The 27,577-nt window shown below is 36.4% G+C and overlaps 1 protein-coding gene across 1 annotated transcript in view; it reads left to right on the top strand.

Annotated features, from left to right (window-relative positions):
- NCAM2 (neural cell adhesion molecule 2) overlaps positions 1 to 10,644 on the top strand; it is a 251,778-nt gene extending 241,134 nt beyond the window's left edge. The window contains exons 17-18 of the mRNA XM_068967942.1: positions 4,037 to 4,156; positions 10,533 to 10,644. Of these exons, the coding sequence (XP_068824043.1) occupies positions 4,037 to 4,156; positions 10,533 to 10,644 (232 nt within the window). The remainder of the gene's footprint in view (positions 1 to 4,036; positions 4,157 to 10,532) is intronic.
- The last annotated feature ends 16,933 nt before the right edge of the window (positions 10,645 to 27,577 follow it).

Here is a 27,577-nt window from a genome sequence, read left to right as displayed (position 1 = left end):
TTATGGTTTATGCATTATTTCTTAGACTTAAGGATAGAGGAGAATTCATTTTTGCATGGCTGCATTGCTTTGTTTTACTTTTAATCTCCAAGCCCATTTCACGCTTACTAGGCATTTCATCTTGGAGAAGGCAGTGGCACCCCACTCCTGTACTCTTGCCTGGAAAATCCCATGGATGGAGGAGCCTGGTAGGCTGCAGTCCATGGGGTCACTAAGAGTCGAACACGACGGAGCGACTTCACTTTCACCTTTCACTTTCATGCACTGGAGAAGGAAATGGCAACCCACTCCAGTGTTCTTGCCTGGAGAATCCCAGTGACGGGGGAGCCTGGTGGGCTGCCGTCTATGGGGTCGCACAGAGTTGGACATGACTGAAGCGACTTAGCAGCAGCAGCAGCAGCAGGCATTTCATCTATGACCAGTTGGAGAAGGCTTTTGAGAGTCCCTTGGACTGCAAGGAGATCCAACCAGTCCATTCGGAAGGAGATCAACCCTGGGATTTCTTTGGAAGGAATGATGCTAAAGCTGAAACTCCAGTACTTTGGCCACCTCATGCGAAGAGTTGACTCGTTGGAAAAGACTTTGATGCTGGGAGGGATTGGGGGCAGGAGAAGAAGGGGACGACCGAGGATGAGATGGCTGGATCGCATCACTGACTCGATGGACCCGAGTCTGAGTGAACTCCAGGAGTTGGTGATGGACAGGGAGGCCTGGCGTGCTGCGATTCATGGGGTCACAAAGAGTCGGACACGACTGAGCGACTGAACTCAACTGAACTGAAAGGGATAATAAAATGAATAGTACACATTTTCAGTTAAAAAATTAGTTTAAATATCCCAAAGTGTCACCTGCTTAGTTGTTGGACAGAGTGGATAGCAAAGAACAAAATAAAATTAGACTATTTTAATGCTTGAAAGAATAATGAACATATGACATAGTAAATACAATGGGATCTATTCCTATTCACTATCTCTTGCTATCCTCATAGAAACATATACTTTCTCATAACTTGCTGTACTTTTAAATTGCCTGGTTAACTAAAGAAATGTATCACCAAATTTAACTTTAGTTCATTTTCCCATATACAGAAAACAACATACTATTTAACATAATTATACATATATTATATACACATGATACATATATATGCACACATGACTCAAAACTGAATTTTGTATATACTCATTCTTGCTCTGCTGCTGCTGCTGCTAAGTCGCTTCAGTCGTGTCCAACTCTGTGTGACCCCGTAGATGGCAGCCCACCAGGCTCCCCCATCCCTGGGATTCTCCAGGAAAGAACACTGGAGTGGGTTGCCGTTTCCTTCTCCAATGCATGAAAGTGAAAAGTGCAAGTGAAGTCTCTCAGTCGTGATCGACCCTTAGTGACCCCATGGACTGCAGCCCAGCAGGCTCCTCCATCCATGGAATTTTCCAGGCAAGAGTACTGGAGTGGGGTGCCATTGCTCTACTATTAACTAAATGGAACAAGTATTAGGTAACAAGCACTGCCATACAACCTAGGGATAAAGTGGTGAACAAAACACAAGAATTTTATTCACATGGAATTCACATTTTGATGTAAGAATACATATAATAAATGCTAAAATTGAAACTACTTTTAGTGACAGCACTAAAAAATAAAGAAAAACAAAATGGTATACTGTTACTAGAGTTTCAGTCACTAAAGACCTCTAGCTGGAGGTGAAACTAAACTGAAGAGTGAGTGATCAAGAGTCACAAATATAATGATCAAGAGGAAGAGCATCCTAATCAGGTGTAACAATAGTACAGAGGCTGTTAAGGCAGGAATGAGCTATGTTAAGCACGAAGTAGATCTGAGTGGAGTAAGACAGGTAAAGAAACTGGTACCAATATTAGTTAGGAGAATTATCTGAGTACAAAAGGATTAAATCTTGTTGGGTTAAATATTTTTTTTTAAAATAGAAAGTAAATTAGTTTTTTAATTATTTTGTAAAGATTTATTTAGTTGCTTTGAAGAATGGATTACTGGAAGGTTGGTAGGTGTAAAGGAAAGATATAAAGTCAAGGAGAATAGATAGAGAATCTTTAAATACTTCAGGTGGAAAGAGATGGTCTTCTGTACCAAGATAGTAGTATATAGACATATGAACGAGTATACCATCCAGATATAGATGAGGTATAGTCAACTACTGGGAGCTGATTTGACTTTGAGGTGACAGCAAGAGAGAAATCAGAAAGAACCTCTTGTTTTGTCTTACTTGTCTAGAAGGATGTTGGTGACCACGTGCAAAACAACCAGATCTATCCAAGCTCTGTCGATTGCTTCTGTTTGACTTTATTAATTGGTGGTTTATCCACCAACACTTCTGTTTGTAATTCCTACTGAGGTCGATTAATCTTAAAGTCTTGGAAAGATGAAAGCACATGGTTCATTCCATTCTTGTTGTCCATCATAGCTTTTAAAATCATGATTTCCCCTGCCTTAGGGAAAAAGTTTTTAAATTTTTCAAAAAGTCATTGTTTCAACTGAAAAATATATAGAAAATCTCAATGACAGATAGGATATAATTAATTTGATTTATTGAATATGTAATATTTTCTAAACATGATCTCAAGCATTCTTAGACTAGTCCTTTGATGTGATCAGAAGTTATAAGACTGAGTATATTCATTACAAAACACATTAACTACACACTTAGAGCATCTTTATTTGAAGAATTTTATATTGCAGAAATAATGAGAAAGTCAATAGTATACAAGATAGCATTTGTGTAAACTAGAATATTCCATTATTTGGCTTTTATTGTAAATTAGCATTTATCTTGAATTCTCAGTTTATCTTATAAACTGGCTAATGATTGCTATTTTCTCAAACTACATGCATACTCTCATTTACCGAAGCATTGATTTGCAATAGCAAATACTATTGAACACCTAGATAACCAGACACTTTGGCGCTAGTGGTAAAGAATGCTCTTGCCAATGCAGATGTAAGAGACACAGATTCGATCCCTGGGTTAGGAAGATCCCTTGCAGAAGGGAATGGCAACCCACTCCAGTATTCTTGCCTGGAGAATCCCATGGACAGAGGAGCCTGGCAGGCTACTGAACATAGAGTTGCAAAGAGTCAGACACGACTGAAGCAACTTAGCACATGCACATCTAAGTTTCAGAGATATAAATGTGAGGAAAAACAAACTAGTCCCTGCTATTGGCTTGTTACTCTGATGGGAAACACATTTTGGTTTTTAAAAAATCAAATGGGTAAATAAATAAGAAAGTTTTGTGTAAATGTTCACTTTTTAGGAGAGAATTTACCTAATCAGATTTATATAAGCAAGTTTAAAAAAAAAAACAATAAAATATAAAAAACAATAGCAGGTGACTAGCAGTGTGTGTATATGAGTATGTGTTCTAGTGCTTGTGTGCTCAGTTGTGTCTGGCTCTGTAATCCCATGGACTAGGGCCGGCCAGACTCCTCTGTCCATGGAATTCTCCAGGCAAGAACATTGGAGTGTTCCTTTCTCAAGGGGATCTTCCAGACCCAGGGATCAAAGCTATGTCTCTTTTGTCTCCTGCATTGGCAGGTGGATTCTTTACCAACTGCACCCCTGTGGGTGTGTAATTTGCTTTTCAACATGCATGAACAGGGATACCCAAATCCAGCCCCCTTTGCTACCACATGGGAAAAGGGAATTATACCTAGATACCTCATGTCATAAATTTTATGTATCAAAATATTTTTATTTATTACCCAAAAGAAAGTGAATGATCAAATTTTAAATTTGAATTATTTTGTGGAATATTTAACACAGTTTTGTTGAAAAGAATTCTGGACAAAATGGAATTTCTTCTTTCCTTTTTTTTTTTTTTTTTGAACAATATTTGGCTAGATAAATTTTAATGGAAAAAAGATTCTTAGTAAATATTCCATTCTAGCCACATTGGAATTATTTAAAGGGTGATGAGATTTTGTGGAGATTTTTAGCTATGTTCCGTAATGCATCCATTCTTACATTTTATAGATAAGATTTTATTTTTCTTTATTTTTCTAGGAAAGATGGATCAAAAGAACCAATAGTGGAGATGAGAACAGAGGATGAAAGAATTACTAATCATGAAGATGGGAGCCCAGTAAATGAGCCAAATGAAACCACACCACTAACAGAACCTGAGTATGTATCTTGAAATCCTTAATTATTTTTGGATAAATATTTGTAAACTGACTATCACATTATCATTATCAATAGCATATATTGACAAATAACATTTTAAAAATGATGTTTCTTCTTCAATGAAAGTACATGTGAATATCAAAATTGAGATATTTCACATAAAATTAGTATCAGTATAGGAGAAAATCTCCTGTTTAAATATATATTCATCGAGGATAGGATGATTTGTGAGAATGGCATTGAAACATGTATATTATCATATGTGAAAAAAATCACCAGTCCAGCTTTGATGCATGATACAAGAGGCTTGAGGCTGGTGCACTGGGATGACCCAGAGGGATGGGATGGTGAGGGTGGTGGGAGGGGGTTCAGGATGGGGAACACATGTACACCCATTAAAAATAAATAAATAAATAAATATTAATAAATTTATGCAAATATATCAGATACTTTCAAAATGTGATTAATTTTACTGAAATAAAAATGTGTCAGGAAATTAGTTACTGCTTTGACTATGAATACGCAGTTGTAAAATATAAATAAATAGTGTGAAATAAACACGTCTATTTTTTTAAATGTATATTTGTCAAGAAGAAGAGATGCTATTAAATAACCTATTATTTCAATGATGCTTGGTCTCCATTCAAAGTTATGTTATTTACTTAATTCTGCACCCATCAGAACTTGATTAAAACCATGATTAATGCTTCAGCTAAACCCACAAAAATGGACATGTGCAAAGATGATGTTCATGAATATGAAGGTTAAAATGTTTAGAAACAAAGGTATTATTAGAAAGTAATAACAGTGGCATTCAACTGAATATATTCCCCTTGCCGTGATGAAGGGGCTTGCATAACTCAATGAAAATATAAGCCACACCATGTAGGGCCACCCAAGATGGACCAGTCATAGTGAAGTGTTCTGACAAAACTTGATCCACTGGAGGAAGGAATGGCAAACCACTCCAATATACTACCATGGGAACCCCACGGACTGTATAAAAGGCAAAACGGTATGACACTGAAAGATAACCCCCCGGGTCGTAAGGTGCTGCTGGGAAGACTGGAGGACAGCTACTGACAGCTCCAGAAAATCTGATGCTGCAAAGAACCGTATTGCATATGAACCTGGAATGTTAGTTCTATTCAAGTTAAATTGGTCATGGTCGAGCAGGACAGGACAAGAATAAGCATTATCTTAGGAATCAGTGAACTAAAATGGACAGGAATGGGTGAATTTAATTCAGGTGACCATTACATCTACACTTGTGGGCAAGAATCCAAAGGAATAAATGGAGTAGCTCTTATAATAAACAAAATAATGAAAAATTCAGTTCTTGGTATAACCTCAAGAATGATGGAATAGCCTTGGTTTGTTACCAAGGCAAACCATTCGACATCATCGTAATCCAAGTTTATGCCCCAACCACTGTTGCCAAAGAAGCTGAAGTTGATCAGTTCTATGAAGACCTGGGAGAGTTCCTAGAACTAGCACCAAAAAAAGATGTGCTATTCATCATAGGGGATTAGAATGCAAAAGTAGGAAGTCAAGAGATATCTGTGGCAAGTTTGACCTCGGAGTAATAAATAAAGCAGAGCAAAGGCTAACAGAATTCTGCCAAGAGAACAAAATATATAACAGAACTATATACAGCTATATATAACAGAACTGATTATAGCAAACACCCTTTTACCACCGCACAAGAGACAACTGTACACATGGACATCACCAAATTGTCCATATGAAATCAGAAGAATTACATTCTTTAGCTGAGGATGGAGTAGCTGAATATAGTCAGCAAAAACAAGACCTAGAGTTGACTGTGGCTAAGATCATCAGCTCCTCATAGCAAAATTCAGGCTTAAACTAAAGAAAGTAGGGAAAACTACTAGGCCAGTCAGGTATAGCTTAAATCAAATCCCCTATGAATATACAGTGGGGGTGATGAATAGATTCAAGGGATTAGATCTAGTAAACAGAGTGCCTGAAGAACTTTGGACAGAGGTTTGTAATATTGTACAGGAGGCAGCAAACAAAACCATTCCAAAGAAAAAGAAATGCAAGAAGGCGAAGTGGTTGTCTGAGCAGGCTCTACAGAAAGCTGAAGAAAAAGAGAAGTGAAAATCAAGGGGGGAAAGTACACCAGACATGGAACAACAAACTGGTTCAAAACTGGGGAAAAAGTACATCAAGGCTGTTGTCACCTGCTTATTTAACTTACATGCAGTGTACAATCATGCAAAATGCTGGGCTGGATGAAACTCAGTTTGATTGCTGGGATACCACTTTAATGACAGAAAGCCAAAAGAGTCTCCAGATGAGGGTGAAGGAGTAGAGTAAAAGAGTCGGCTTAAAACTCATTATTGAAAAAAAAAAAAAAAAACAACACTAAGGTCATGGCATCTGGTCTCATCACTTCATGGCAAATAGAAGGGGAAAAGGTGAAAGCAGTGACAGATTTTGTCTTTTGTGCTCTAAAACCACTGCAAATGTCTAAGCAATTAGACAATTGCTTCTAACTTCATAGGAAAGCTATGACAAACCCAGACAGTGTGTTAAAAATTGGAGACATCGCTTTGCCAACAAAGGTGCAGATAGTCAAGCAATGGTCTTTCCAGTAGTCATATACGGATGTGAGAACTGAACAGTAAAGAAGGCAGAGTACTGAAAAATTGATGCTTTCTAACTGTGTTGCTGGAGAAGACTCTTGAGAGTCCTTGGACAGCAAGGAGATAAATCGAGTCACTCCTAAAGGAAATCAACCCTAAATATTCATTGGAAGAACTGATGTTGAAGTTGAACCCTCAATACTTTGGCCACCTAATGCCAACAGCTGACTTATTGGAAAAGACCCTGATGCTGGCAAAAACTGAAGACAGAAGGAGAAGAGGATGACAGAGGATGAGATGGTTGGATGGCATCACCGATTCAATGATGGCAACTTGGGCAAACTCCAGGAGATGGTGATGGACAGGAAAGCCTGACATGCTGTAGTCCATGGGGTTGTGAAGAGTTGGACACGACCTGTTGATTGAATAACAATAACAATTGAAAATATTTGATGGTTGGATGGCATCAACAATTCAATGACAGCCGGGGTCCAGCCCTGGTGGATCCAGGGTGATTTGAAGGTGGGGACGGAGTCAGCATCCTTGGAAAAATACATATTTAATTACAGATATATAGAACGATTAGAAATGGATAGCGTAGTAGGAAGATTAGTGGAGAAAAACAGGCTGAATAACTTGGATTACGTGGAATAGCATCCATGTTCCAGATGGGAATTCAGCCAGAAAAACGAGGAGCAAGAAAGAACGACATGGGGGTATCAGTCTTTCTGGAAACTGATCCGATTTCTTTATTTTTGGGTTTGCTTATATACCTTTTGTTACATATAGAGAAGAACACAGAGTCATGCAGGGGTCAGCAGTCCTGACCTTTATCAAAATCAGGTGCTTCACATAAAAAGGCCTTAGGGATTTTATGATCCTTTCTTTCTGATAACCAAAAAACTTATTTCTTCCAAGGGTGTTTTTTTCTTAAACCAGGCACCATCCTCCAAATAAAGTTACATTCCTATAGGGTGAGGGTGTAGTGAGTTACAATCAAGAAAGGAATTTATTTAACCCAAGGTTAACATGATTAATCTTAAAGGTTAATGCTTATTTCTCCTATATGCTAGTTATATTCATTATAAGGGCAGGGAGTATGGAGATTTAGCAGCAAACATCAGCCCAACAAACGAAAATCCTTCCACCAATGTTCCCCTTAAGATCTATTTAGTCTTAAGATAGTGATCAAGTTACATTTTTACATAGCAAGGACACAGTGATTTATAACAAAGTACAGTGATCTATTACAAAAGAGAAAATCCATTAACTCAAAAAGTCTAGTATTGCTAACATCAAAAACTACTATATTTCCTTTTCTATATCCCAAATACATTGATTAATATATTCCCAGGTGCCTAAGGATATGAAGGCCTGGCGGCAATCATTGACTCAAAAGAAGGAAAAGCCCTATGCTAATTAAGATTCTCAAAATACTCCAAAACTCTCTGTGCTGTTTATGGTTGAGAGGTAGTAAACAATCATGTGCGTAGTGGCAGGAGTATGGATAATCCTGTCACACAAGCTAGTCTGTCAGCAGAGAGGTTTGACCTGAGACATCCTTGTCCCACCCAGGGGAGGGAATTAGCAGCAGTTATTGACACAACAAATGAAAAATCCTTCACCAATATAATTCCTAACCAACCCACTATACTAATAATTTCTAACTCCCCAAAAGAATTTGCCTTTAGTAAATCTAAAACATCTCGTGCCTCTCAGATTGGGAGGCTGTAAACAATCACATGTGGCCGGACGAACCTATACAGGTGGGCTAGATAACCTTCAGAGGAGTCGTAAGCTGAAACACTCTTGTCACGCCCAGGAATTTTTATTTCCTTGGAGCTGCACGTTTACTCCTTCTCCGAGAGAAATGGTTATGGGGGAGAGCCCCCCGTAAAGTCAGAGGTGTAGGTGAGAGCATAAAACAGATTCTGGTTTGGGGGTAGATGCTCGGGAACAGGGGGTTTCCTGAGGCTTGATCACGCCTTTGCGTATGTCAAGCCTCCTTCCTCATTACCTTTGCCATGGGCGGAGTTCCTCACTCTGGCCCCCGGCAAATGACGGCAACTTAGGCAAACTCCAGGAGATGGTGATGGACAGGAAAACCTGATATGCTGTAGTCCATGGGGTTGTGAAGAGTTGGACACGACTTGTTGATTGAATAACAACAACAATTGAAAATATTTGATACTGCCAAAATCAGGGTGATCACTTTATTCTTTAAATGTTGCTCCCCAAAACGACGTTTACATTTTGTTGTTTAAAAAAAAAAAAAATCATTTTTCTTTACTAGCGAGTATTCTCTTGGAGAGAAGTTTGATTTAGGCTTCTCTAAGTCAAAGGCTGAGTGTTGTCACAGGTAAAGAAAATGACTTTTTTATAAATCCCCTTTATCTTCACTCAAGGGGCAAAATAATAATAATAATATTTGGACACAGGTAGTACTACTCTGAAGCTTTAATTTTGGTTTAAATCTTCAGGCCCTTTTTAATGACTTCAGTTAGGGATTATTACACTCTAATTTGAAGTTGACTCTTGAGGCAGCTTTTTAGGGTGGGTTCTGTACACTCCCCTTCAGAAATCAGAAATCTTTTCAATAAGCAAAGTATTACACAACAAAGCAGCTTCCTACCTGTTAGTTAACACTTACTATGATATAATGGTGTGTATGAAAACTGGCTAGGAAAATGCCCTTATATAGAACAGGGCTATATTTTGAAAGAAAACAAAACAAAATCAAAGCAAGATAATTTAATAATTATTCTGATTCTCAATTAAAGAAAAAAATACTCAACATAAAAATAACAAAATTATCAGTAATCTTTAAAAATATAATTTAACATAAACATAAGTAATGAATAAATATATATATACAAAAATACACCATCCAAGAGTTAGTTGAAAACACTGATTAATTACAAGTGTAATAAATACTTCTGTAAGAGATATATTGATATTAAACATCTTGCTGCCCTCCTATTTAAGCTCTAAATTTCTGTATATTTTGCTGCTAGAAATAGCTCATTGTTTTTATACTCCTTTATGGCTGATATTTTCAGTTCTTGGAAAAAACAGACAAGGAGAATTCTAAATGCACCATTTATAATAAGCATAAAAGAGAGCCTGACCTAATAGTTTTAAGATAGATGATACTTCACTCTCAGCGATGAAATGACTTATTTTTGACTGTTTGGTTTTCATGTAATAGCTTTGACTTTCAGAAGACAGTGGCTTTCTCTTCTCATTCAGATATATATATATATATATTTATATATATATATATATATTTATATATATATAAATTGCAAATACATCCCAGAGGAACTAGCACAGTATCATTATTCCATACGATGGTGAGGTTAAAGTCACAGAGGGGAATTCTATTTGTAACTTAATTATTACTTTAGCAAACCTGACTTTTTTAAAAAATTCATTCTAATGTGTGTGTGTGTGTGTGTGTGTGTGTGTGTGTGTTAGTCATTTAGTCATGTCCACTGTTTGCGACACCATGCATTGTAGCCTGCCAGACTCCTCTGTCCCTGGAATTCTCTAGGCAAGAATGGTGGAGTGGGTTACCATTCCCTTCTCCAGGGAGTCATCTCAACCCAGGGATTGAATCCCAGTCTCCCACATTGCAGGCAGATTCTTTACCATCTGAGCCACCTAATTGTACTCCATTTCCTTCTACAAAACAACTTATATGTTTATGGATATCACTTAAAGTGCCTTAGCCAATTGTCTGTTATTTTTATATTCTCTTCCAGAAAATTGCCTTTAAAAGAAGAAAATGGGAAAGAAGTCCTAAATCCAGAAACGATAGAAATTAAGGTTTCTAACGACATCATTCAATCAAAAGAAGATGACAGCAAAGCGTAACAGGAAGATTACAGTCTTAAATGATGAATGCTACAAAGAGCATTTGGATTGCAGTGACCCTATGACCAAAACTATTCCACTGACCTTAATTTCTTGGGAAACTTCTAGCTTGGAATAGCTTGTACACGTATACATAAGATCCAATATTCCTGCCCATGGTCCATTTCCTTTTGTTGTTATTGTTGTACTGTTGTTGCTTATTTTGTTATGAATTTCAATAGAGACCTGACTGGCACCAACTCTTGTGTATTCAATTGACTCATGATTGAAGTACTGCAATTTATTACATAGGTGAAATGCTCTATTTCTTCAGAAGTGTATTTCCTACCACAACCTCTCCACAAGTAAGAGCTTAAGAAAAAGCAAAACAAAAGCTTTATGAGCTAAATGTATAAAAAAGCCCTGCATGTTTTTTAGTACAATTTTGGGCAAATAGATTATTAAAGTGGATTTCAGTTTAAGATGAAAATACTTAAGGTTACACTTTTCATCCAGAGAACTTCAGGGAATCTAGGCTTGAAGGAGCTAGTTATCTTTAGCAGATGTTAAATATTGAGAGACACTTTGGAAAATTATTTTTAAGTTATAATTACAGTGCTACTTCAATGTTGATTTTTAATAGACTGAAGTGCCAGATCAAAATTGTTACCCATTTGAACGAATATTAGTTGTATGTAAAATTAGATTAGAAAGATTCCATAAATCTCTATCTCTTATAGATGCCACATTCACTCATAATGGATTACACACAATGAAAATGTATTACAAGTGAAATAATATTGATTTCTGCCCTCAGCTTCAAATAAAGTAAACTGAAATGGGAACAATATCAATGTTGTCTTGATATATTTATAAATGTGATATATGTGGTTATCTTTTACTTTTTAAACTAATTTCAATCAAAAAATGTATTTAGTGTTTAAATACTTCAAATCATTATCTCAGATACATTTTTCCCATTATTTTAGATAATCTCTCTTTAAAAGTTCATTTTCCCAGAGTTATAGGTCAACCATTGTATGTAATTGGCTAATGGAACTTAAAATCCTTAGTGGTTAAATTATGGAGAAATTAACATTTAAACATTGCCATAAAAGTGTCCGTGATAAATGATTAAATTGCCACTATGTGTTTTTATTCTGGATGTGGTAGCTAGAAGTCATTTTAAGATTTTGATAAACAATTTTGGTTCAAGAAATTCCTTAATCAACGCAAATTTTCTAATATTACTTATTAGTAATATATACCAGAATAAATACATATTAACTTCCAAGCTATGCAAGCTCCCAGAGGTAAAAGGCTGAAACATACTTCTCACTTATATATGAGGTTAAAAATATGTATTTATGATTATAAGTAGACATACCAAATGGGAGCAAGTTTTAGGTTATTTCTTACCCTAGAGAGCCAAAGGTTTCTTTAGGCCCCATCACATTCATAACCTTTCGTGTTTCAGGTGGTGAAGCTTAAATATAATAGGTTAGGAAATGCAGACTAATAGAACATTGGAGGAAAGTCTTAACAGTGGAGAGTGATACTGCTATTTTAGGGTATTTCTCTATGGGGATCATTTGACAAATATTAAGTGTAATACTAACATCACTCATGAACACTTTTATTTACAAAGTGCTTAAAACTGTCAACTTAGGAGAGACAACTAACTCTCCAAAACTATAGTTATTAGAGGACAGAAGGTGCCCATCTGCATGTTCAGGCACTAAATCTCCACCGTGTCCTTGCCGTAGTGTACAGGGTTATACGATGCAGGAATCTCTCCTTGCTATCCTTGCAGGCACATCCTCAAGAAAAAACTTCCTGTGCCTACCTAAGAATTTGAGTAGGAATTATCCAACTCATCTCTTGATGAATTTGACTGTTGTTGTTTAAGTTATGCTTTTCTGATCATCTCTTTGCTTTATTTTACTTTCTTTTTCTTTTGTTTTCCCTTTTGTATCAATGTGATAAAACTAAGAAAAAAAATACTTGAATTAGTTTGTGCAGAGTAACTGGGCTTAGCAGAGTGTCCATGAAGCAATCGGCATGGATGCTCATCTTTCCAGGGTAGGGCTACATGGTTTTAAAATAAACACAGTGAAAGAATTAGAAAAACTAAGAAAGCAATTTAGCATGTTTATGCTTGTGATATCTGTGCTATACTTCAAGAGCAGAGAAATCATAATAAAGAACAAATATTTTTGTTTCCTCAGTCTGAAAGTTCTGATTCTGTCATTTCTTTGGACTTTTCACCATGAAGCAGTTTGATTAAATACTTATTTTATATATATATATATAAGTACATTATATATAAATATGTAGGCTGTTAAATTTTTTGCCATCAATGTGGAGTGATGATCTGAAGTTAACAGATAATCTGAAACTAATTGTAAACAGACTGTTTCAAGTGCATTGTTTCAATTGTCTGAGTGATCCTTATCTCTTGTCCTTGAAATCCATGCCCTGCGACAGCAAGGTTATACTGTGATAAACCTTTATTTTTCCTTTCTTTTTTTTTTTTTTTAAGCATTTCAATGGAATACTCCAAATGACCCTACTTGTAAAAGTTTCAAAATGAGAGCTGGTTTGTAGTAAATTGTAAAATATGAATAGACCTGAAATGATCTGTTTATTTTTCATTCTTTTTCTAAACTAAACATATCCATACATCTGTATAAACATTATTTTTAATGTCGGAGAGCACTCTTAAATGTTAGTATAAAATGTCAAAAGATTGAACTGAATATAGGTAGTGTTAAATAATTGGAATGCTGTAATATTTTAAACAAAGAAGCAAAAATATCTCTTAAAATTCTGGTATTTCTTGATAGGTTATGTGCAATTAGGCAATGACAATCCATATTCAATGACATATAAGAGAAAAAAGTAATATTAGCATTTTAGCATGTATTTTGTTTTTAAAACTGGCAAAAATTAATGTGTCAATGTACTTTATAATAATCTGCAAAGAAATTTAAAATTTTTGATTTCTAAAGATTTATTTATTATTTTTGTGGATTGACTTATGGCCATTCAATTGATTCTAACATCTAACATTAATATTAATGTAATGCTTCTCATTTTTTCCTTCATTTTTTACTACTAATACCTACAAAAGCATTTTTTCAAAGGCTATTTGATCCAGAAACGTTTACATGAATCTTGGTCTTTGAATTAAACATTTATATAAATAGAAGATTTTTATTAATCAAATTATTTATTTGAGTGCCAACAATTAATTGTAACTTTATATTCATACCTTAAGTTTATGCTTCTTATTTTAAATAATTAAGAGGTATTTGTGCCTTTGGATTAGCATGAACTTTATTATAAGAAAAAAGAACTGCAATCTCTATTGATATATTTTGCTTATATCTATGACACTTGAATGATACTGTCTTATCTATATTTAGTGAATAAGCTCAGTTCAGGCTACTTCACCTTGAATACAAAATCTCAGTAAAACAAATTATTCTGTGCAACTTATTTCCACTCTTGTTAAAGCAATTCTTTTAATACACACATAAAACAGACTTAGATTGTTCTGTATCATTGTTCTAGACAATAAATACATTCTAGATATTGTTGAAATTGAGTTTTACTAGTTGTGAAACAAAGACAACAGACTTCTATTTAAAATAGGGTAAATTACTATGGTGTCTCTTGGGTCTACATTATTCCTGTTATATATTTGACTGGGGATCATAAATCATCCTTCATTGTTGATGATAAGATAATCATTGATGAAAATATCTACAACTGAAGTGGTAGAAAGGACAATCTCAATTTCTTAATTTTAGGAAATATTGAAATAGCATATTACAATTACATATTAAATTTGCAATGTAGTTTTTCATGAAGAATAATGTAAATGCTCAATTTCAATACCTCATGGGTTCTTTTTCATAATCATATCCAAAGAGCTTATTCAAAAGACTTTATAAGTAGATGAAATTACACTTTTTAAATAAGATGGATTGCATTATTCATCTTTAGAAAGAAAATATTTGCATCTTGATATTAACCCTTTGAATCATTATTGCATTGTCTTTCACACTGAAATCGCATATGGATGTTTTAGCATATGCCAAAATTTAACTGTGGAAGGCTCATAGAGATGAAACACTTCAATCCTAAAGTGAAAATCTCTCAAAAATGTCTTCTACTTACAGGCTTAATAATGTTGAGATGGAATGATTACACATGTAACTGAGCCTATACGTAGCAATTGCTGAACAAATGTGATTTCCTTCCAAGTTCCTCTTCTTCCTTTTTAAAAATTGTATTTTCCCATTAGATGCAGCTGTTTAACAACATTACACAGAATGCTAATAATTTCTTCTCTTAGACTCATATTATATGCAACATTTAATATTTATTTAGTAAACATATTTAATATCCTTAGAAAAATAGTTTATTATTCACTATAGGATTTTACTGATACCTTAACTACATTAGTTGGTACCACTACTGTAATTTCTTAAATATTTTCAGGATTTTAACCACATGATGTTCTCAATAGTTAATATAAAAATTGCCCATACAAAGTTAATATTGCCACTTATTTTAATCGTTTTCCTAAAATTAAAGCATATATCTTTTAGCATCTGGTCTTAGCCTTCCTTGGAAAAATGAAGTATTGACTATTGGAGCATTTCAATCACAACCAAACATTGGAAAATAGATGAAACAAAGAACTGAAAGAATTCAGAAAGGCAAACTGAGCTCTGACACTAGGAGTAGGTAAGAAGGACCATCATGTGAGGTGTTGGAGCAAGGACAAGGAAGATTGTATTGATAAAAATTAAGGCCAATAATAGTGATGCGAAGGAGGAAACTTACAGAAACCCACAGAAGAGAGTTAATATAAGTAGAACCTATGATTCAACTTTGCAAATAGGAGTTATTTTAGAGAAAAACAGGCATTGTGTAAAATAAATGGTACTGTTAAAGAGAAAACATATCTATTCCAAGTTTTGAAGGGATATGCTCATGGTTGAGCGTTTGCCTCTAAACTCTGTTAGGCATCTGTAAACTTAGAAATAAAGTTAAAAAAAAAATCTTATTTTTTGGTATGTGAATTCTATGCTGTGTTCAGTATGCGTTAAAACATGCTGCCTTTTATTTTCTTTAACTTATATATACCATTCAAATTCTATATTGTTAAGTTAGCGACCACAAAGTTTTCTTTTTGTTTCAATAGAGTATGTCCCTATGAAATGCTGTGTATATATGTCTAAACTGTAAAAATTATACTGCAAATGTTGAAGTTTTGTATTTATGAAAGACATTGAAAGTATGGCTTACAGTATATCAAAATTGTCACTCTTCACCATTTGTATATTAATAGTAAAAATACTTTTACTTTAATAAAGTGTTGCATTTATGTTTATTTTGAATAGTATCTTGCAATGAATGAGCTTATGACTTTACACTTTTTTTTTTTTTTTTTTGAAAGAGGTTCCCAGACCTATCTCTATACATTCAAAAGAAGAAAATGCTTTCTGTCATCTTGCCTTATTCTGAGTCAATCTTTTGGCTTCTATGCCTTGTCCAGTCAGAGAATGTAATGAATAAACACTTGGTAAGAGCAGTGAATCTCAAACCATGGTCCCTAGACCAGTAGCATTGACACCACCTGGGAACATATTAAAAATGTAAACTTTTGGACCCCACCATGGCCCTAAAAAATCAGAATAATCTGGGAGAGGGGCCCAGGAGCCTGTCTTTTTAACAAGTCATCACAGTACTTCTGAGGCACATAGAAATTTGATATGTACTTGGTAAAAAGTCACCTTAGAGATAAGGGTTCCAGTTCATGTCACAATTTTATTTCTCATCTTGATCATTTTTTTAGGACTTTGTGAGTTATAAAAAAAGTTAATCATTGCTCACAAGTTTTAACAAAGTATTTTTTTAATTTTATTTTTAAAACTAAATTTAATTCATTCTTAAAAAAAAAAACTTTCACGAGGGATAATTTTCAATATAAGCTTTACAAATTGGCTAAACACACACACACACACACACACACACACACACATATATATACATATACATATATATGTATATATAATAAAAGTAGCATTACATAAGCTTTGAAAGGTGAAAAAATGGGGACATTTAAATTTTGTATTGTTTCTTTTTTTTTGTGCTGCTTTTTATTTTACTTTTTACTTTTTATTTTTACTTTATTTTACTTTACAATACTGTATTGGTTTTGCCATACATTGACATGAATCCATCACGGGTGTACATGAGCTCCCAAACATGAACCCCCCTCCCACCTCCCACCCCACATCATCCTTCTGGATCATCCCTGTGCACCAGCCCCCAAGCATCCTGCATCTTGCATTGAACATAGACTGGCAATCCGTTTCTTACATGATAGTATACATGTTTCAATGCCATTCTCCCAAATCATCCCACCCTCTCCCTCTCCCTCTGAGTCCAAAAGTCTGCTCTACACATCTGTGTCTCTTTTGCTGTCTTGCATACAGGGTCATCATTACTATCTTTCTAAATTCCATATATATGTGTTAGTATACTGTATTGGTGTTTTTCTTTCTGGCTTACTTCACTCTGTATAATCGGCTCCAGTTTCATCCATCTCATTAGAACTGATTCAAATGTATTCTTTTTAATAGCTGAATAATACTCCATTGTGTATATGTCCCACAGCTTTCTTATCCATTCATCTGCTGATGGACATCTAGGTTGTTTCCATGTCCTGGCTATTATAAACAGTGCTGCAGTGAACTTTGGGGTACATGTGTCTCTTTCTATTCTGGTTTCCTCAGTGTGCATGCCCAGCAGTGGGATTGCTGGTTCATAAGGCAGGTCTATTTGCAATTTTTTAAGGAATTTCCACACTGTTCTCCATAGTGGCTGTACTAGTTTGCATTCCCACCAACAGTGTAAGAAGGTTCCCTTTTCTCCACACCCTCTCCAGCATTTATTTCTTGCAGACTTTTGGATTGCAGCCATTCGGACTGGTGTGAAATGGTACCTCATTGTGGTCTTGATTTGCATTTCTCTAATAAATGAGTGATGTTGAGCATCTTTTCATGTGTTTGTTAGCCATCTGTATGTCTTCTTTGGAGAAATGTCTATTTAGTTCTTTGGCCCATTTTTTTGATTGGGTCGTTTATTTTTCTGGAATTGAGCTGCATAAGTTGCTTGTATATTTTTGAGATTAGTTGTTTGTCAGTTGCTTCATTTGCTATTATTTTCTCCCATTCAGAAGTTGCTTCTTGACCTGCATACAGATTTCTCAAGAGGCAGGTAAGGTGGTCTGGTATTCCCATCTCTTTAAGAATTTTCCAGTTTGTTGGGATCCACACAGTAAAAGGCTTTGGCATAGTCAATAAAGCAGAAATATATATATTTTTTTTCTGGAATTTTCTTGCTTTTTCTATGATTCAATGGATGTTGACAATTTGATCACTGGTTCCTCTGCCTTTTCTAAATCCAGCTTGAACATCTGGAATTTCTCAGTTCACATTCTGGTGAAGCCTATCTTGGAGAATTTTGAGCACTACTTTGCTAGAGTGTGAGATGACTGCAATTATGTGGTAGTTTGAACATTTTTTGGCATTGCTTTTCTTTGGGATTGAAATGAAAACTGACCTTTTCCAATTCTGTGGCCACTACTGAGTTTTCCAAATTCCCTGGCATATTGAGTGCAGCACTTTAGCAGCAGTGTCTTTTAGAATTTGAGGCTTCTCTGTCTTTCAGTATCTCCCAAATTTGCTTAAACTCATGTCCATTTACTCGATGATGCTATCCAACCATCTCATCCTTTGTTGCCCCCTACTCTTTCTGTCTTCAATCTTTCCTAGCATCAGGGTCTTTTCCAATGAGTCATCTCTTCCCATCAGGTGGTCTATGTATTGGAGCTTCAGCTTGAGCATCAGTCCTTCCAATAAATATTCAGGATTAATTTCTTTTAGTATTGACTTGTTTGATCTCTTTGCATTTCAAGGGACTCTCAAGTGTCTTCTCCAGATCCAGGGTTGAAAACATCAGTTCTTAAGTGCTCAGCCTTCTTTATGGTGCAACTCTAACATCTGTATATGACCACTGGATAAACCATAGGTTTGACTATATGGACCTTTGTCGACAAAGCAAAGTCTCTGCTTTCTAATATGCTGTCTAGGTTTGTCACAGCTTTTCTTCCAAGGATCAAGTGTCTCTTAATGGCATGGCTACTGTCACTATCCCCAGTGATTTTGGAGCCCCAGTAAAGACAATCAATCACTGCTTCCACTTTCACTCTATCTATTTGCAATGAAGTGATGGGACTGAATGCAATGATCTTAGATTCTTGAATGGTGAGTGTTAAGTCACCTTTTGCACTCTTACGTCCATCGAGTTGGATTATGCCACCCAGCCATCGCATCCTCTGTCATCCCCTTTTCCTCCTGTCCCCAATCCCTCCCAGCATCAGAGTCTTTTCCAATGAGTCGACTCTTCACATGAGGTGGCCAAAGTACTGGAGTTTCAGCTTTAGCAGCATTCCTTCCAAAGAAATCCCAGGGCTGATCTCCTTTAGAATGGACTGGTTGGATCTCCTTGCAGTCCAAGCGACTCTCAAGAGTCTTCTCCAACACCACAGCTCAAAAGCATCAATTCTTCGGCGCTCAGCTATCATCACAGTCCAACTCTCGCATCTACACATGACCACTGGAAAAACCATAGCCTTAACCAAACGGATCTTTGTTGGCAAAGTAATGTCTCTGCTTTTAAATATGCTATCTAGGTTGGTCATAACTTTTCTTCTAAGGAGTAAGCGTTTTTTAATTTCATGGCTGCAGTCACCATCTGCAGTGATTTTGGAGCCCAAAAAGATAAAGTCTGACACTATTTCCACTGTTTCCCCTAAATTAAATGAAAAGAATACGGTAATTTGAGCATTCTTTGGCATTGCTCTTCTTTAGAATTGGAATGAAAACTGACCTTTCCCAGTCTATGCTGTGTTTTCTGAATTTTCTGACATTTTAAGTGCAGCTCTTCAACAGCCTCATCTTTATGGTTTTAAGTAGATGAAATGGAATTCTTCCACCTCCATTAGCTTTGTTTGTAGTAATGCTTCCTAAGGCCCATTTGACTTCACACCCCAGGATGTCTGACTTGAGGTGAGTGACCACATCATTGTGGTTATCCCAGTCATTAGGACTTTTTTTGCAGAGTTCTTCTAAATATCCTTTCCATCTCTTCTTAATTTTTTCCATTCCTCTTAGGTCTTTATTATTTCTTTCCTTTATAATGCCCATCCTTGCATGAAATGTTCCTTTGATCTCTAATTGTCTTGACAAGATCTGTAGTCTTTCCCATTCTCTCTTTTTTTCCCCCATACTTCCATGCATTGTTTATTTAAGAAGTCTTTCTTATCTCTTCTTGCTACTCTCTGGAATTCTGCATTCAGTTGAGTATATTTTCCCCTTTCTCCCTTGCCTTTTGCTTTTCTCCCTTCTTCAGCTATTTGTTAAGGCTCAGACAACCACTTTGCCTTATTGCATTGCTTTTCCTTTAGGATGGTTTTGGTCACTTCCTCCTGTACAGTGTTATTAACTTCCATTCATAGTTCTTCAGGCAACTTGTTTATCAGATCTAATCCCTAGAATTTATTTATCACCTTCACTTTATAACCATTAGGGGTTTGATTTAGGTCATACCTGAATGGCCTAGTAGTTTTCCCTTCTTTGTTCAATTTAAGCCTGGGTTTTGCAATAAGGAGCTCATAATCTGAGTCACAGTCATCTCTAGGTCTTGTTTTTGCTTCCTAAATAGAACTTTTCCATCTTTGGCTGCAAAGGAAATAATCAAACTTAATTTGGTATTGGCCATCTAGTGAAGTCCATGTGTAGAATCTTATGTTGTTGGAAAAGAGGATTTGCTATGACCAACATGTTCTTTTGTTAAAACTGTTAGTTTTTCCCTGCTTCATTTTGTACTCCAAGACCAAACTTGTCTGTTATTCCAAATGTCTCTTGATTTTCTACTTTTTCATTCCAATCCCCTATGATGAAAATGACATCTTTTTCAGAGGGAGAAAGATTAGTTTTAGAAGGTGTTGTTGGTCCTCATAGAACTGCTGAACTTCAGCTTTTTCAGCATCAGTGGTTGGAGCATAACTTGGATTACAGTGATGTTGAGTAGTTTCCCTTGGAAATGAACCAAGATCATTCTATCATTTTTGAAATTGCACACAAACACTGCATTTTGGACTCTCTTGCTAACAATGAGGGCTATTCTATTTCTCTAAGGGATTCTCATCCACAGGAGTAGACAGAATGGTCATCTGAAATAAATTCACTCATTCTTGTCCATTTTGGTTCACTGATTCCTAAGATGTCAATGTTCACTTTTGCTATTCCTGCTTGACTATGTCCAATATACCTTGATTCACAGACGTAATATTACAGGTTCTTATGCTGGAAAGAACAATCTCAATATTGTTTTTATAGCATCAGACTTTACTTTCAACACCAGACACATTCTGGTTCTCCAGGCAAAAATACTGGAGTAAGTTGCCATTTCCTTCTCCAGTGAACCATGTTTCATCAGAACTTTTCACTAAGACCTGTCCATCTTGGGTGACCCTGCATGGCATGGCTCTTAATTTCATGGAGTTATGTAATTAAGCTACTTTGCCATGGCAAGTCTGTGGTCACTTTATCTTCCTGTTGTTTATCATAAGCATGATCAGTGTCTGAGACTGAATGGCAAGATCCAAAAAAGAATATGCAGAATAATGAGTATTATTAAAATGTATCCAAAACATTTTATACTATCACATCTGGAGATCAAGTCATTGCAAATTCTCTTGGAATAGTCTTTTATAAATGGCAAGTTTTAGAAGGAAGTTTCAGTTTTATTTAAACTTTGATGCATTGATAGGGAGAAAAAAAATAGTCATTTTATTTGTAAGCAACAAACCAAACTTTGTAAAGAGGGGTGAAATATATACTCTGGAACACTCAATGGGAGTCATAAAGGCTTTATAATCAAGTTAGACCACCTTCTTAAAAGCATAAATTTGATTTTCACTAACACAAAAATCAAGAAATTCACATTTTCACTCATCAGGAGGGGAAAAAAAGGATGAGAAAATAGTTTCCCATTAAATGACAATTGGAATAGAACTTAGATCATTGAAGTAATAATAGAAAATAAATAAGAATCCAGATGTTGGAATTAGAATAGATCTGGGCCTACTTCCCAATTCTCACCATCTATTGCTCATGCTGAGCAATTTATATGAAAATTTAGGACTCGACTTTCTCATCAATAAAGTAGTGATGTCAAACTAAGTAAAATTTATCTCCAAGAGTCAATGTAAGGATTTACTGAGATGATGTTTATGAAGTTCTTTAGGCTACCATACAGAATGAAAGAAACAAAAAAATGATTATCTCTCTAGCTGCCATATTTCAGCACTGTGTTAGTCAGCTATTTCATAAACTTTAGAGACAAACCATAATGTGTTGAATGATTCTACCCAAGTGTAGGCTCATGCAAGGGCTCCCCAGGTGGTAAAGAACATGCCTGCCAGTGAAGGAGGCATAAAAGTCACGGGATCCATCCCTAGGTTGGGAAGATCCCCTGGAGGAGGGCATGGCAACCCACTCCAGTATTCTTGCCTGGAGAATCCCCTGGACAGAAGAGCTTGGCCGGCTATCGTCCCTATGGTCACACAGAGTTGGACACAACTGAAGTGACTTAGCACACATGCTCACACACAGGCTCATGTAAACATTTTAAGCACATTTAATGTAGACTAAGGATTCCCGGGAAACTCAGTAACAAAGAATCTTCCTGCCAAGCAGGAGACATGGGTTCAATCCCTACATAGGGAAGATCCCTTGGAGAAGAAAATAGAAACCTACTCCAGTATTCTTGCCTGGGAAATCCCATAGACAGAGGAGCCTGGAGGGCTATAGTCCCTGGGGTCACAAAGATTTAGATATAACTTAATGACTAAACAGCAACAGCAGCAAGGTAGGCTAGGCTAAGATATGATATTTGGTAGGTAAGGTGTAATAAATGTATTTTCATCATATACTTAACATGGGTTTAGGTCCTGACCTAACCTCTTGGTAAATTCAGAAAGAAATGTAATCCTCCTCTTTGGTCACTATAGAAGATTTTCCTTCATTTAGACCTGTTTCTACTCCCAGGGAGTGGTTACTAATATTGTATTTCTCAAGGACTCTTAGGTTGATTTTTGCTATCTTTGCTTTTCTATAGTAAATGATGTGTGATTGCATGAGTAAATTTCTCGGCCTGCTTCCTGACTAGATATATTTAGCCCTAGAAATCTATTTCTGAGAAGGCAATGGCACCCCACTCCAGTACTCTTGCCTGGAAAATCCCATGGGTGGAGGAGCCTGGTAGGCTGCAGTCCATGTGGTCGCGAAGAGTCAGACATGACTGAGAGACTTCTCTTTCACTTTTCATTTCCATGCATTGGAGAAGGAAATGGCAACCCACTCCAGTGTTCTTGCCTGGAGAATCCCAGGGACGGGGGAGCCTGGTTGGCTGCCGTCTATGGGTTGCACAGAGTCAGACATGACTGAAGTGACTTAGCAGCAGCAGCAGCAGCAGAAATCTATTTGCATTTAAACTGTCTAATTCCATTAAGTTCAAGCTGACACAAGTCCTCTAAAAACAGTGATTTTTATATATTTTAAATTGTAATCCACCACATAACACAAAATTCCCACTTAAAAATCTCTTTAAGATGGTCCATCTTTATAATGTGATGCAAAATGGGATGAATTACAAGTTCTCTTAAGATTCTTAAAAGCTCATTTGTCCAATTAAGAAACTTTACACAGCACTTCCTTACATTTCTGTTACCTGAAGACTGGTTGCCCTTGATTTGACTTTTCATCTCAGGACAATGTTTTGCTAGTAATGCTCTGATTTTGATCTTTATCCTTATGTTATGTATTACTCTGAGAAACTTTTGACAGCTGGAAAGTATGGAAGTGAGAGAAAAAATTGTGTGAAAGAAAAATACCCCTCTAAATACTGCTCTAAAATTTCTTTATCATGTCTCTCTCTTGCAACAAATTATCATACCTGAGAAGAAAAAGAGACAAGTACCACTTCAATATGCTGCCCATGAATCTGAGAGATTCATAGACTCAACTTGTTACATTTTCTGTTTTCTGATTTATCACAGGCAACACATTTTCTAAGTGTTCTGCCTATACAAAATGAGGTTTTCTTTGTCTATAGTCTCTAGTAGAAATTTCCTCACTATTCTAGTAGACTTCACCAGCAGTCTCCTTACCTTCATGCAGGCCTCTATCTCCTACCAAGTCAGAAAGCCAAGACAGAAATTTGGGGTTTTTAGTTACAATGGTATTTCATTTGTGGTGTTTAAGTTTCTGTTTCCCCTTTTCTGTGTTTTGTTGGTATTAGTTTCCTATTGCTGCTCAAACAAAGGATAAGAAGTTAGTGGCATACAAATCACAAATTATTACTTTATAATTCTTGAAGTCAGACTCTGACATGGACCTCATTGGGCTAAAGTCAAAAACACTTGGAAATGAATTGTCTGATGAGACACACATGCTGACAAAGCAAAAGGCTTTATTAGGTAGGAGTGATTAGGTAGAGTGTAGTAGGGTTAGGGAACCCAGGAGAACTGCTCTGTGACCTGGCTTGAAATCTCAGATTTTATGGTTAGTTTCTAGATTGTCTCTGACCAAATACATTGCTTCACCAGTAGTCTGACTCAGGGTCTTCCCTGGCACTGCATGCATCTGTTAGCCAAGATGGATTCCAATAAGAAAGACTCAGGGAGATTAGTCATCTTCTTCTTTAGGTCAGTCCTGAATTCTCCTGGTTAGGTTTCCAGGGAAGCATCATGTTCCTTATCAGGTCCTCCTGTTGTGATACAACTCATGCAAACAGGCCTGGCCAAGGTGGGAGGTTTCCTAATAGAACCCTAACATCACCATATGAATACGGTTGGGTTCATGTTGAGAACCTTCTTCTCAGTCATATTTTCACATGATCTTTCCTTGGTGAAAGGGGGAGAGAGTTTGTTCTTGTTTCTCATCTTTTTTTAGGAGGGCACTAATCTCATTATGACGGCCCCATATTCATGGTCTAATCTAACTCTATATCCCAAAGGCTTCACTTCCAAGTACCATCACATTAGGGATTAGATTTCAACTCATGAATTTTTAGGGACTACAAGTATTCAGTCCATAGCATAAACGTTGCAAAAGCCGGCAATTGCACTACTTGGGCCTCTGCTTCTGTCAACATACTTCCTCCTCTGACTCACAACTCCCGGCCTCATTAGATCTATTTGGAGAATCCAACATAATATCTCCTCCTCATGGTTTCTAATTAAGTCTGCACAGTTTCTTTCTTTTCTTTTTTTTTTTTTTAATGTAAGGCATTGTAAGGCAATATATTTGAATGTTTTGGAGATTAGAATCTGGGTATACTTTAGGGACCACTATTGTGCTCAGCAATATATGTAAGAAACCATTGCAAAATATAATGTCCTATTTTATCATATCATAATTTTGTATGGCAGAAAGTGAAGAGGAACTAAAAAGCCTCTTGATGAAAATAAAAGTGGATAGTGAAAAGTTGGCTTACAGCTCAACATTCAGAAAACGAAGATCATGGCATCCGGTCCCATCACTTCATGGGAAATAGATGGGGAAACAGTGGAAACAGTGTCAGACTTTATCTTTTTGGGCTCCAAAATCACTTCAGATGGTGACTGCAGCCATGAAATTAAAAGACTCTTACTACTTGGAAGAAAAGTTATGACCAACCTAGATAGCATATTCAAAAGCAGAGACATTACTTTGCCGACTAAGGTTCGTCTAGTCAAGGCTATGGTTTTTCCAGTAGTCGTGTATGGATGTGAGAGTTGGACTGTGAAGAAGGCTGAGCGCCGAAGAATTGATGCTTTTGAACTGTGGTGTTGGAGAAGACTCCAGAGAGTCCTTTGGACAGCAAGGAGTTCCAACCAGTCCATTCTGAAGGAGATCATCCCTGGGATTTCTTTGGAAGGAATGATGCAAAAGCTGAAACTCCAGTACTTTGGCCACCTGATGGGAAGAGTTGACTCATTGGGAGGGAGGGATTGGGGGAAGGAGGAGAAGGGGACGACAGAGGATGAGATGGCTGGATGGCATCACTGACTCAATGGACATGAGTCTGAGTGAACTCCAGGATTTGGTGATGGACAGGGAGGCCTGGCATGCTGCGATTCATTGGGTCGCAAAGAGTTGGACATGACTAGTGACTGAACTGAACTGAACTGAACTGAACTGAATTTTGCATGTTGACTTGGCAGAGTTTTTTGTTTTGTTTCTGCCTCATTGATATCTGGAGGTCAGCTAAACACTTGCAATAAGATGGAATTGCAAAAAACTGAATTGTGGATGATGATCTCTCATCCACTAGGCTTTTTACCATATTACCTCAAGTTATTCTGCAGTAAAATTCAAAGGTCTTTAAAGTGTGGTGAATAGCTTTCAAAAGGAGGTATTTCAGAGCATGAATTCCAGTGTGCAAATATTTATCAATCCTTTGCTTGCATAACTCTTGTTAATATAGACAACAGCTTGAAAATTTTCTGACTACCGAGGACTGGATGAAGCACACGCTGGAATTAAGATTGCTGGGAGAAATATAAACAACCTCAGATAAGCAAATGACATCACCCTTATGGCAGAAAGTGAAGAAGAACTAAAGAACCTCTTGATGAGAGTGAAAGAGGAGAGTAAAAAATTTGGCTTAAAGCTCAACATTCAGAAAACTAAGATCATGGCATCGGATCCCATCACTTTATGGCAAATAGGTGGGGAAACAGTGGCAGACTTTATTTTGGGGGGCTCCAAAATCACTGCATATGTTAACTGCAGCCATGAAATTAAAAGATGCTTGCTCCTTCGAAGGAAACTTATGACCAATCTAGACAGCATATTAAAAAGCAGCAGCATTACTTTTTCAACAAAGGTCCATTTATTCAAGCTGTGGTTTTTCCAGTAGTCATGTATGGATGTGAGAGTTGGACTACAAAGAAAGCTGAGCACTGTAAAATTGATGCTTTTGAACTGTGGTGTTGGAGAAGACTCTTGAGAATCCTTGGACTGCAAGGAATTTCGACCAGCATCCTAAGGATCAGTCCTAAATGTTCATTGGTAGGACTGATTTTGAAGCTGAAACTCCAATACTTTGACAACCTGATGCAAAGAGCTGACTCATTGGAAAAGACCCTGATGCTGGGAGGGATTGGGGGCAGGAGGAAAAGGGGATAACAGAGGCTGAGATGCCTGGATGACATCACTGACTGGATGGATGTGAGTCTGAGTGAACTCCTGGAGTTGGTGATGAACAGGGAGGCCTGGCGTGCTGCAGTCCCTGGGGCTGCAAAGAGTCAGACACAACTGAGTGACTGAACTGAACTGAGTCAATGTGAGAATATTTCACCAAGAAGTATGATTTATTAACAGGAACAAATAAAACAGAATCTGCCCAAGTAGTGAAATGGGTCAAATATATAAAAGTCACAATAGATAGAGTTTCCACAATTAGAAAATCATAGAATATAAAAAGTAATTATAGTAATATAAAATAATGCACATTTATATAAGATATGTTATCATTCATTCCTATTATTTTTATAAGTAAAATTCTGATAAGGAGAATGATGAAATTACTTTTCTTGGTTTATAAATCTGGAAAGTCACAGAAACAAAATTCAAATTCAAATCAATCACTCATTCCATTTTCTTCATTAAAGCATTACATATTGATATAGATTGATAAAGTTTAAAATTAATCTTAGAGCTTGACTAATATAATACATACATTGGACTTGGCAATAAAGCAATATTATAAGAATCACTATACAATTAAAATATATAATTAATTTTGATATACTTAAGTA

Source organism: Capricornis sumatraensis, chromosome 1, assembly GCF_032405125.1.
Source record: "Capricornis sumatraensis isolate serow.1 chromosome 1, serow.2, whole genome shotgun sequence".
NCBI classification, from domain to species: domain Eukaryota; kingdom Metazoa; phylum Chordata; class Mammalia; order Artiodactyla; family Bovidae; genus Capricornis; species Capricornis sumatraensis.
This window is presented reverse-complemented; position numbering and strand designations above follow the sequence as displayed.